Source organism: Besnoitia besnoiti, chromosome III (assembly GCF_002563875.1).
Source record: "Besnoitia besnoiti strain Bb-Ger1 chromosome III, whole genome shotgun sequence".
In the NCBI taxonomy this organism is placed as follows: Eukaryota; Apicomplexa; class Conoidasida; order Eucoccidiorida; family Sarcocystidae; genus Besnoitia; species Besnoitia besnoiti.
Genome location: NC_042358.1, coordinates 1627735 through 1639616, shown reverse-complemented (window position 1 = coordinate 1639616; position 11882 = coordinate 1627735). Strand labels below are relative to the sequence as shown.

General features: G+C 52.0%; 3 protein-coding genes across 3 annotated transcripts; 1 reads left to right on the top strand and 2 right to left on the bottom strand.

Annotated features, from left to right (window-relative positions):
* Window positions 1-1115: 1115 nt before the first annotated feature.
* Window positions 1116-3378, bottom strand: BESB_045490 (MORN repeat-containing protein; the record flags this gene model as incomplete). Its single annotated transcript, XM_029363000.1, has 4 exons — window positions 1116-1247; window positions 1646-1992; window positions 2324-2434; window positions 3201-3378. The coding sequence occupies 4 exons, from the start codon at window positions 3376-3378 to the stop codon at window positions 1116-1118; spliced, it is 768 nt and encodes a 255-aa protein (XP_029220366.1).
* A 2275-nt stretch (window positions 3379-5653) lies between these two features.
* Window positions 5654-7214, top strand: BESB_045480 (uncharacterized protein; the record flags this gene model as incomplete). Its single annotated transcript, XM_029362999.1, has 3 exons — window positions 5654-5735; window positions 6415-6440; window positions 7038-7214. 3 exons carry the CDS (start codon window positions 5654-5656, stop codon window positions 7212-7214), a joined length of 285 nt encoding a protein of 94 aa, XP_029220365.1.
* A 1376-nt stretch (window positions 7215-8590) lies between these two features.
* On the bottom strand, window positions 8591-9640 carry BESB_045470 (uncharacterized protein; the record flags this gene model as incomplete). Its single annotated transcript, XM_029362998.1, has 2 exons — window positions 8591-8802; window positions 9508-9640. 2 exons carry the CDS (start codon window positions 9638-9640, stop codon window positions 8591-8593), a joined length of 345 nt encoding a protein of 114 aa, XP_029220364.1.
* Between the last annotated feature and the right edge of the window lie 2242 nt (window positions 9641-11882).

Here is an 11882-nt window from a genome sequence, read left to right as displayed (position 1 = left end):
TCCACGAGTTTTTTTCGTCTCTGTTTTCGCTTTTTCCTGCTGTCTTCTGTTCCGGAGTCGCCTCATACGCTGTACAAGAGGAGCTACGTCGAGAGTTTCTGTTTCTGTCGTCGTCCACCCGAGGAGGAAAGGACGGACGCGTTGCAAAAACGAATCATTTCACAGTTGTCTTCCGAACTGACATGGCCCTGCGCGGGAGTGGACCTGTGAAGGAGGCCCCACGAGTGGCCTCAAGGCTGATTTTTTCTGCAGCTTGTCCGCATCACAGATCACGTCGGTACAAGACACGAATAAACAATAGATGCTGCGCCACTAAAGAGTCGAACTCTTCCACGGGAATGCAGACCTAGTTGCGAGAGGGTCGCTACAGCACTCCGGCGACAAAAAATCCGCCCGTACTGCAAAAGCGTACTATATGTGGTTATGTAGAGGATATACATTTATATGTATATGCAGGGAGAGAATGCGCATGGCGTTTTCGTAGAGACACAACGAATCTTGTATGTATATTCCAGTTGATAGCGGGTCTTAAGTTTTCTTTCGGTTTGTTGGAAGTATAACTAACTCGGAGGTGTTTCACAAGGACCTTGACAGTCAGCTCGTTTCTGAGAAGCCCGGAGAGAGACAGTCGCGGAGCAAGAGATCTGCGTGCGGTATCGCTGTTGCCTACATGCGGGATATTCGAATCCTACACAGCTTGCCCTCTTAAGCAGTCCAACGGGGTGACGGGGGGGTTGTACCGCAATCATGAAGAACGTGATTGTCTGTATCTCGTAACAGGAGTTTCTGAAGCGCCACGCGCGCCGACTTGGTGCCGAAGCTCTTGCGCCTCGTGGTTTTTCGTGAAAAAAACAAACGAGGATCCGCGAGGGAGCCCTCCCGTTATTGTAGGGTTTAGGCGAACCTTTTTTCTTTCCTTTGTTTCTGATGGCGTTTTTCGAAGCCCTAAACTGAAACCCTACACCCTCAACTGCGGGTGTTGTTGGCGGAAGCGATCAGCAGTGTCTGGCAGACTACCGAAGGATTTATAGGGTTCCTGTAGCTTAGGCTGTCTCCGGTGTCTGCAACGCTGTCTCATCTCAATCTCTTGTATCTACGATGCAAGCTTCAGGCCGTCAACCTTCCCTTAGCGCGGTGCAGGAGCGGCACGAAAATTCAATGGATTCAACTTCAAGAAGTTCGTCAGCAGGGAGCGCGTCTTCTTTGTCGTCGTCTCGCTCGACTTCGTCCTCGGTTGCCTCTCGAGTCTGAATCACACATATACATATAAATACATCTTTAGAAAGACATAATTATGTATGTATGCTCTAGTGTGGTTGTTGTGCTCGACTGAAACTATATTCTCGGGAAGCGGGCAGCTCAGGACTCCATGTTTACTCAAGATCCCTAGTGTGGGACCTGTCACGCGGCGGCAGCAATGTGAGTGAGGGTAGCCTTTCGTTTTTTTCTCTAACTGCGGTGGCGCGTCCTTACTTAGACCGCTCCTAGCTTCCCTTCTCATGACGTTAAAACGTCTGACTTAGACTCATTTTCTGTTTGCTCATGCATATGTAAAAGTGCCTATATATATGTTGAATAGGTAAATTGTGGCGGCGTGTTGTCGTCGGGTTTTGCTGCTTGGGTTCTGGCGCGCAGTAAGTTCTACCTTTTGAAGGTATTCGCCGAGAACCTGATTTCCGCTGCGAGGAAAGATCCAGACGCCTTTGCCGACGGGTTTGTTTCGTTTGAAGGTGCCTGTGTAGTAGACTCCCGACGGAAGAATCCATCGACCGTGCTTTAGGCGTCCCTGCTGCCAGACGCCAATGAGCTGCGACTTGTCTGAGGCGTATGTGTATCGCCCGAAGCCGGATTTTTTGCCATTTTTCCAGCCGCCGATATACATGTCGCCGTTTGCGTAGAGCAGGGCACCGCTTGCGTCGCGCTGTCCTTCGCGGAAATGTCCTAAATACGTCGAAAACGTCTCGGGCGCTGCGGCCGCCTCGTCGGGCTCTTCTGTAAGCACACCGCTTGTCGTCGGCGAGGAAGGCATAGAGCGCACAGAGCGCGCGAAAGGAAGAAAGGTGCCTTGTTGCGAAAGGTTGACGCATGCGGTTGCACGCAATCAAACGTTTCCTTGGGTGCGTTGCCTCGCTCTAACTCCGAACCCCTCAGCTGCTCCCTCTACTCGCAACAGCGATAGCGAGACAGAGGAACGTCCGGACGTGTCCGCTAGCGCGCGGATATACATACAAGCGCATGAGCAGAGATATGCATATACCCTGGTTCAGTTTCGTAGACATGTATTCACCACATACACTCGGAAACGCCGATCTAGAAGGCGTACCTTCAACGTCATGGGGCGGCTGCTCTTTGTATCTCGCCTGTCCAATGCCGTTTTTCTTGTTGAGCTGAAAGTCGCCTTCGTAGGAGGCCCCGTTCCAGTACCAGTACTTTCCTGAGACAGCGAAACTCAACAGTTCTGCGTGCGTTCAGTGGCAGTTTTTTTCGCGCAACACTCAACGGCAAACATCTACAACACCGTCGCGGGCGCTCCACACATTCGGTGCAAATCAGCCGGAAGGAATAACGATTGGAAAGCCTCTCGCGAAAAGTCCATGCCTGGACGCAGCGTGTGTGTAGGTGAGTTTTTGCCGTATAGACGCGGTTTGATCCACAGTTGCTGCTGTGCCTGAATGACTACGAACGGACTACTTTGTTCGGGAACACGCTTGCAATGAAGGGCTTAAAACGCCTCTCTTCTCATCATAAATGGTGCCTGCAATTGTTTCTGCGTCTCGCGTACTTCCAAAAGCCCTACCGCGACAGCCCCCTTCACCTCTGGCGCTCGGTTGCTTCAACAGGCGACTCCATACGCAGCGGCAACAACCCAGCCGCCGGAGCTACAACATGGCAGCGACTTTGTGCCTCTGCAGTGAGACATGGATTTATGTATACGTGACGTGAACAAAGATTCAGATGAGGCAGCAGTAGGCAGCCGTCTGAACACGGAGAAAAAGGCAGACGAGCCTCAAACAATGCACCGGGCTCGCTTGCCACAAATAAAGACGCAAGGATCCACACACCCCCACATGAATATTCACACATATACATATACATACGTCGAGGTAAACATATTATGGCGCGCCGGAAAGGTAGGAGGCTGCTGCGGAGCGTTGACTGCGGACGTGTCTCAATGAGGCGTCGTTTGAGAAGGCATTTACCTTTTCCTTCTCTGACTCCGTTGAGGTAGTGGCCTTCGAACTCCTCTGTTTTCTCTTCATCGAATCGGTAAGTTGCTTTTCCGAAGCCCGTGAACTCCCGCGAGCTGCGCTGCTTCCCGCTCTCGGTGACGATAGTGTACTTTGGAACTTCGGATTCTTCGTCTGAAAAACTCTCCATTGTTTGCAGCGAGGAAACGCTACGCCGCCTCCTCCAAGTCGACGCGTCAGCACCAGTAGGGAGTGAGGCACCTTTGAAGACGTCCCTTGGCGATGCTGAGCCCAATCACAGTTCTTCTGTTTAGGCGCAGGAAACACGCTGATAGAAGCGAAGAGATGCGACAGCGCGCTTTCAGAGAGTTTTCCGATGGAAACTCCGTTCAGTTTGGGGTTGACTCGAGCGATGAAGCCCTCTAGCATTTGTCTGACCGGTCTCTGCCCCGTGATGGTTTGTTTTTCATCGTATCTCAGAGCCCACAGTCGATTTTAGGTTGCCCTGCGGCTTCAGTTTATGAACGCATACATCGCTTCATCGGAAAGACACACATGCTTGCGGCGCATGGCGAGCACTTGGAATTAGGCTAAGAGCGAACTGTGTCGTATAGTCGCGGCGTCTCCTCGACTCATCGCTTCCCGTTGTGTGTTTGAGTCCGTTTGAGGCCAGAGCGACCTTTCACAAAGCTAGCAGCGCGCGAAAAACGAGAAGTTACGACTCTCAGGGCAAGAGGAAGTCTGCAGGTTGTACGCAGACGTACGGTGTGTGTGTTTGGCTGACATACCGCTGCCGACGAGCGAATCTCTCGTAAACTCGATCTCAATAGTGAGGAGTTCTGCATGCGCGGAAGGGAAGAATGGGGGCCCTCCGTTCATGCAGAACACGCAGCGGACCAACTCTCCGCTCCTTTCCCCTTGTTAATCTCGATGCAAATATCCAGTTTTCCTTGTTAACCTCGATGCGAATATCCAGTTTTCCTTGCTCCCGCTCATCGTTTAGTCCTCATCGCGACTTCTTTGTGCCAGCAGATGCGACGCTCGCCCGCGCGCGTTATGCACCTTTGGCAGTACCAGTACACAGCAGCGGCCGATCGACTTCTGCGGACCTTGTATTCGTGCTTCCGCCGAATGCCTTCTTGCGGCTTTGTAACGCACTCTGCCTCATAACGACGGCTTCCACAGATGAGCGTGTCGGGTCCAACGCAGCCTACACGGATACGCATTTTGCAGACAAAGTCTTGCAGTAGCAACCGGAAATCATACCCCGAACTCAAACAGAAAAGAACTGGACGCAAAGCTTAGCTGAAGCGCACTGACGCTCAACACCTTTCTTTTCTTTTTCCGCATTTGTTTCTTCGCACACACGCAATCTGGATCCAAGTCTATGTGTCTTTTTCCCAGCCAGAAATCTTCAAATCAAAGATGCTGAGGTACCACTGGACTTCGCGTGTGTATCATGCAGCGTTTTCGTCTTCAACTCCCGAGTGCCAGTTAAATTTCAAGGTGCGCTTCATGTTTCAAAAAGCAAGCTGAAGATCCCGTCTCTGTTAGCAGCAAAAAAGAGCGAGTCAGGCGTGCGGAGGCGCGCTCATCTCTCGACCGTTTATTCTGTAATTTGTAGCCCATTGTGAGGTCCTGATGTCGTGAGCCTACTTAAACGAAGGGTATCAATCTATCTGCGAGTCACCTCTGTACGTTAACTCCCGTATCACGTTCTACACGTATGATTTCTCGACTGAGCGCAAGTAACGCACCGCCTTCGCCGGCTCTGAACGTCAGCTGACCTTCTCTAGACTCTTGGACAGTAGTTCGACCTCGAGGAAGCAAATTGCCGCTGGCTGGCCTCCCAGTACTTTCCCCCCCACTTTTCCAAACGCGCTCACTGAATCTTTCGGTTCCGCGTGCCGTTCTGACAATCCTCTGCCGCGCGACTAGGTCTGTTTGAGGAAATAACTCAAGGGAGGTAGAGTTCCCCGGCACTCCGCTTCTGTTAGACGATCCCGCAAACTTCACAGAGCGCTAGAACCCGGATCTCTCTCGTTCGGCGCCGCGTCGTTGCCTCAGGCTCAGCGGCTATCTCGCAGCCGGCGTTTCTCCTTTTCATCCATATTACGAGGTGCCGGAGAGGCGACGTGCTCCGTTTTGAAAAACTACGCAGAGACGACGCAGGCTGGCACCGCGAGCCTCGCAGACCGACCGCCAGCACAGTAGAACACGGGTACCGGTTTCCATACACGCGCCCTCTGTTTCCGCGTTGACTCTGCGCCTCGCGCAACTCCGTTGAGAAGCCACGAGCTTTCTCGGTCGCGTTCATGATTCCAGCGAGGACGGCGAACAAGCAGAGCTAGGGGGAGTCGTCTCAGCTTTGCGCCGTTCTTGCGGAAGGGTGAGAAGCTCAAGTCTTGTTCGGACTCAGGCAAACATAATACTGGAACGACCACCTTGGCGCCGTTGAAACAAAAATGTCGTTGGCGAAGCCTGTCGTCCGCCAGGCGGACATGGACCCCGCGGAAGTCGATTTCTTCATAAACGAGGCGACGCAGGGTAAAAGGAACTGCCGAAACTCTCCTCGTTTCCCTGCGAAACCGCTTGCCGGTTGAGCGTCCTGAACACGGGAGCGAGCACGCTGTGTCCGCGTGGTGCGCTGAACCATGTTTTCTCATTACTCCCTTTCCCTTCTCAATCATTCCCTCGAAGCTACTTCGCGAGATTTGAACTCTCTTGCCTCTCAAAAGTGCATACACAAAGAAACACATGCATATATGCACGTATTCATTATTGATGCGTCCAGAGATGGCGCGCGGAATAACTGCCGCCAACGAGATTCACGCAGCGTCTACGGATGCTCTGCTGCATACAGTCCCATGTTTGCTCGCGTGCCTCCGCTCTGACGTCAATCGCTGAGTATAGAATGCATCGGAACCCTCTGAAAATTCATTGCTCGCGCGGCGCGTAGTCAGATCCCAGGGATGCGCTGACGTGCGCTGCGTGAGCTTCCTAATCTGTTCACATGGTGATTTCTGTGGCTGTCTCCGTAGAGAGAACCTGATCCCTTCAACCCCGCAGCTGTGTTGCAAATGCACTTCCTCTTCTCTGAAGTTTTTGTTGTTTTTCTCTCTCTGTTTTCCGCGCGCCCTATTCAGTGCATGCGGTCTTCAGACACTACGTCGCGTCTGTTTGCGCAAACAGCCTCAGATTTCTCTGATATCTGTGCAATTTGCAGCCCTGGAGATCTGCTCGACAGAGCAGGTGAGGCTCTGCTTTGACGGCGGAGATGAGGCTCTCCCACGTCACATAGTCTCCGCAGCTCCGGCACCACTTCAGTGTATATACATAGATAGCCACACGCAGCGAACCGAATTTCCACGCGCCTTCCGCTCCGAGTGTACTTGTCGGGTGACGCCAGACATCCTCCTCCTTCTCAGCATTGCTACATATATATATATATATATATATATATATATATATATATATATATATATATATACATACACAGGTATGTATTCGGTTGGAAGTACAGACTTCCCACACATATCTGTACAAGTAGATGTAACCATGTAGATATATATATTGATATGGGAGAGCAGGCTTCCTTGCAAGAGATTGCTAGCGTGGCTTCTGCGCTGCCGCCGCCGACTCACTCACTTTTCCTTCGTTCTCATTTCTAGCGGTTTTGATCTCCTAATTCCACTCTCAGCGTTGCCTCTAGCTCCCCTCGCCCCTTTCGGTTTCTCCCCGTATGCCGTGGAGGCGTCGCCATGGGCCTGCTACCTCCAGGGCCATTTCCTCCCGGCTGTTTCAGTCGTGGGGGCCGTGGTTGCTTGCTTTGCGCGATTTTTCACTTAGGCCGTGGCGACGTATCTCAAGCAACAAATTCAGAAGCGAGCCGAAGGAGCCGGCGGCAGCACAGCTTGGCACGTGATCGTCGGGAGGAACTTCGCCTCTAATTTGACGCACGAAACTGATCATTATCTCTACTTCTATATCGGGCAGACGGGGTTCCTCGTCTGGCGAACGCCTTGACCTCCGGCTAATACGAAACGAAAGTCGCAAAAAGCCTGACGCGAACCCCTCTCCCCTGGCTGTCTAAAGTGCATGCGTACCACGGTGCTTTGCTTACTACGCAGCGTGACATAGCTAAGTATCTTCTTGCAGATACAGGGGGATACATCCATCAATCCACACACGCGATCTATATGTGGGAAGCGCATGTGCAGCTGGTTTCCCTGAGTCAACAGCGGTTGGCGGGCTCCTTATATATATATATATATATGTAATGACGATATGCGTGGATTGAGACATTGATGTATATCTATATATATGGTGTATTTAGAAATCTCTCAAGGTGTAGAAAGACCCTTCTGGAGAAATCTGCTTTGCTGCATAGCCTGCCGACGCTCTGTCTCTCTTGTTTTCGTTCTTAAGCTGTCGCCCGTTCCTTGCGGGCGTGCCTCTCCCGATGCGGAATGTCTCGGGGGCACCGTAGAGAGCCGCGGTCTCCTCTTCATCACTCCGCCGCACGATGCACGGGCATGGACGCCAGCCGTTCTTTCGCTCGCCATTCCATGCAGATTGCGGAAATTTTCGACGGATCCTGCGTCTGCCGCGGGGTTCTCACGCAGAATCCGCACTCTGACGTGCGTGTCCCTTCTCTCTATCGTGAATCCTCTGTCTCGGTGCATCGATAAACGCGTTACCTAGGTCGCTATCAGCGAGGGGCGTGGGCCTTCCACTGAGGCGGGCGCGCGGTCTCAGACAGCAAAAACTATATTCCGTACATCTGAGAGATTTGCGCTTCAGCACGGAAAAGCGATTACATGCGTGTGCGCCAGTGCTGAGTGAATAGGAGACGTGCAGGCCGGCTTTCGCAAGCATGCGCGTTCAACCAACTGCACACGCAGCTTTCGCGGAATGCAGATTGAAAAAAACGCTATTTCGGACCGAAAATAAACGCAGATGCAAACGAATACATTCACCGATGTATGCGGATGTAGCCACACAAATGTATGTAGACAAACCGTGAGTTACAGACGCCGGCGCGTGAGACGGTCACGAGACACGAGAAGAGACGAAACAGAAGGCGCAGTGGAGACAAGCGAGGCGGAAAACGCGAGAGCGTCAACGGAAGACAAAATAAGATAAAAACAAGAAATCGCATCCGCACGCACCGCAGGGTATCGGCACCTTACACACGACGCTATCCGTAGAATTTTTCGAAAAGAGACTACACCCGAACGATTCCCTGCACACACAAAGCAGCATGCAAGACCGACTCTCCTCAGCCCCAGATGCATATATGCATGTAGATCCACCAACAAGCACAAACACACATATAACTAAATACACACTCACATATATAAATGTATATATATAACCGGCATGCATGCATGTGTCTTTGGTTAGTTGTCTCGGGGGACTGGGACGGAGTTATCGAGGCGTTCTGCGGGGTCGGTTTGCGCGAGGAACTGGAGGAACTGTTTGCGTTGCTCTTCTTGCTCGTGCTGCCGCTGCGAGACAGACTGACGCCGCAGCGAGCGAAGCTCAAACTGGCGATCAATCACCAGCGTGCCGGTGCCCACCGTTGTAACCATCACCAGCGCAAACGGAATTGCTGAGCACGCAGAAAAAGGCGAAACCGAAACAAGGGTCTCTGCTTACGCATGTAGGCTACCGCCCTGGAGCCGAATATAGACATGTAAAATAAATAAAAATACAGACGCAGATGTGCAGATATATATGTGTATATATGTGTATACGCAGGCGAATACGGTTGCAGTGTAGCACCCTCAATCAGTGAGCCGAAAAAAGTAGGTGCACGTTGCCTGGCTGCATCTTCTCTAATCACGACTCCGACCGAAGGAAAGCGACAAACAGATTACCGCTTCTGAGGACGTAAGCTGCAAGGGAGCAACCGAATATCTTCATATAAAGACCTGCAGCCGTAGAGCGTTCCTATCTTTGGCTATCGACGAAATGATCCAAAAATATTCGCAGGCAACAGACGCTCGGGATTGCCGCTCTTGAGGGAATAATACCTCAGAAGAAAATAACGCACAAAATGGCACCTCTCGCGCGAAAAAAAAGCAGAAGGCGAGAAGGAAATCAACCCGTGCTGGAGGCAGCGGTAGGGGCACAGTAGGAACAACGCGAACAGACGAAGAGACGCAGAAAAGAGGAGTGACAGAAGAAGCAGGAAACGCAGGGGATCATAGCGAGGCCGAAAGAGACACTGATGCGTACGATGCAATCGCAATACAGAATGCAGATCGTCAGGGCAAGCGCCACATCCTGGCCATAGTCTGTGGACTCAGCTTACCGACGGTGACGATCCCAGTCCTTCTGTCAAATTTACAGACTTTTTCCTTCACTCTGCCGAAGGAGCGATCGATGCGCACGAGACCTTGCTGCAGACCCGACGGCAGCCTCCGCCACAGCGCGACGAGTACCATCGGGGCGGAAAGGACTCGAAAAAATCTTCCACGAGAAAAAAAAAGATTTTGAGCGGATTTCACGCGCGTCTGCGTCGCAGGCGGGCGCGCCATGCAACGGGGAAAAAACCGCGCCGCACTCGGATTCGGAGGCTGCGGTGAGCTCCTAAACCGTCCTCCGCGCTCGGTCAGATTCTATATATTTATTTTTGAACGGCCTTCCAGGGTTCGGCTCGCAGATTCCTGAGAGCGCTCACGCGCAGAGCTTACAGCGGCGCAAAGGAACAGAGCGGAGGCAGAAAGCAAGATCTGCAGAAGGAATGCTGCACCGTCGCACCAGGAGAGGCGGAGGAAGCAAGGAACACCTCATCACGGACAGAAACACTGTATAGGGCTTGCTATACTAGCATACTATATACAGATATACGTTCATGCGTATGCCGTTTTCCGGATAAGGGGGGCTGAAGCTGGCCTGATTGAACGGCGAATGAGTGCGCTGAAGGCCGGCTAGAGCAGACCTCGACCTCGTGCTTCGTCAACGAGCGAGTTTGATCTAACGCTTGCAGAGAACGGAAAAAGAGCCGCTGTTGGCGGGCAGGCGTGAGTGAAGGGCCTCGCAGCCTCGCTCAGAGTGCCCTCGACATGTTGAGCCGCGCCTCCGCGTGCGATGACTCGCGCTCAGGTAACATTGACATTAAGCGGGGAGGAAAGAACTTCCACGTGACGCCACGGCGCGTTGCTGTGGCATAGAAAAGGCAGTAGGCGGCAAGACATGACAGCATGCTTTGGGCAACGAAGAGATCTAAGGACGTCAAACAAGTTCCTTGCAGCCGTTTCTCCGGGGCACAAAACCGGCAGCGCACGAAGTAGGCCCATACAGTGGCGAAAGTGCTAATCTTAACAAAGAGGGAGGTGACCACTCTTGTACCAGAGTATGCTTTTCTTTGTTGGTTTCCTCGGGCAAGTCAATTCTGAATGCCTCAAGACTGCTCTTGCATGCAGTACACGAAAAAACGCGCATGCGAAAACCCAACCTACAGTGAAGCGGTAAAACTACCATTTCAGGTATGCGAATCCGAGTTGTTTCTTTGTTTTTTCTTCATCAGCCTACTCGAAACTAGTTGTGAGTCGCATTTGGATGGTTTGGCCCTGTCCAGCTCGGTATTTTCATTGGACACATAGGCAACCGTACTGCTGGAGGCGATCGCCACGAGTCGTCGTACGCGAAAAACCCGGACTGATTTAAGGCGCCGTCGACGTCAAGCTGCGTCAACGACCTCTCGCGAGGTGGATGAACGCGTCAGCTGAGAATGCGTGGCGCGGAAGTCATAGCATCCAATGTGATTTCGCCGTTGGCGGTGGAGGTTCGCATGATGGAAGACCCTCTTATTGTGCATGTCAGTGACCCCTTGCGAGGCGCTACAGATGGTCAACACCGGACACCGACCTGACAAACCACGCACGTAGAACGGCGCAAATGGAGGCCGTTGCTTTTCTGCTGTCGGTTATACTGCGTCGAATGCGCAGGATGCCTTCAGAACTCCGAAATTAAGCGGCGCAAGGCCCGGATAGTACTTGGGCAGGGGACTCCCAGGGAACACCCTCGGATGCTGACAGCTTTTCTTCAATTTACATCTCCGCTTTCTGTTGCCTGCTGCCGATATTGAAATGCACGGGTTGAACCGGCTGAAGAATAACTGAAGCTCAGAGAGTTCTATAGCAGTATTCCCCCAAAAACTGTAGCAGGAAGGACGCGACGGTCGCTCCACAAATCAAGACAAAACCTTGATGTCTCGCAGGTCGTCTGATTGCGTGCTTTCTGCATTCTTTTCTCGGGTTTCATCGTTCTCATTGCGGTTGGCTCGAAAAGAACACAGGCAACTTGAGTTTCGTACTTCGTGGACGCACCCGTAGAGCGGTTAAGTGAAACGACACGGCTTGCCCGTGCAGCGCCATCGGAAGAGCCAACGTTTTCGGCGCCGCCAGGCGGAGGTATGGCCGCACGCCTGACACATGTCTCTCAAGCAGACACCAATAACAGCTGAATGTTGAAAATACTCACCTACTGTATTAATATGTTTACACAAAAACCACGTGAAAAGTAAGCGTAGAATATTGTAAGTTTTAAGTTTCGCTCGAAAAGTTTCCTCCATTTTCGGCGTGTGCCAACACCGATATCGTGCTTGATGGAGACTCATTTTATTGGATTGGACGCTTGGAAATCAAGACTTCCAGGTGCCTTCGGAAGCCCACAGTAGTGGCG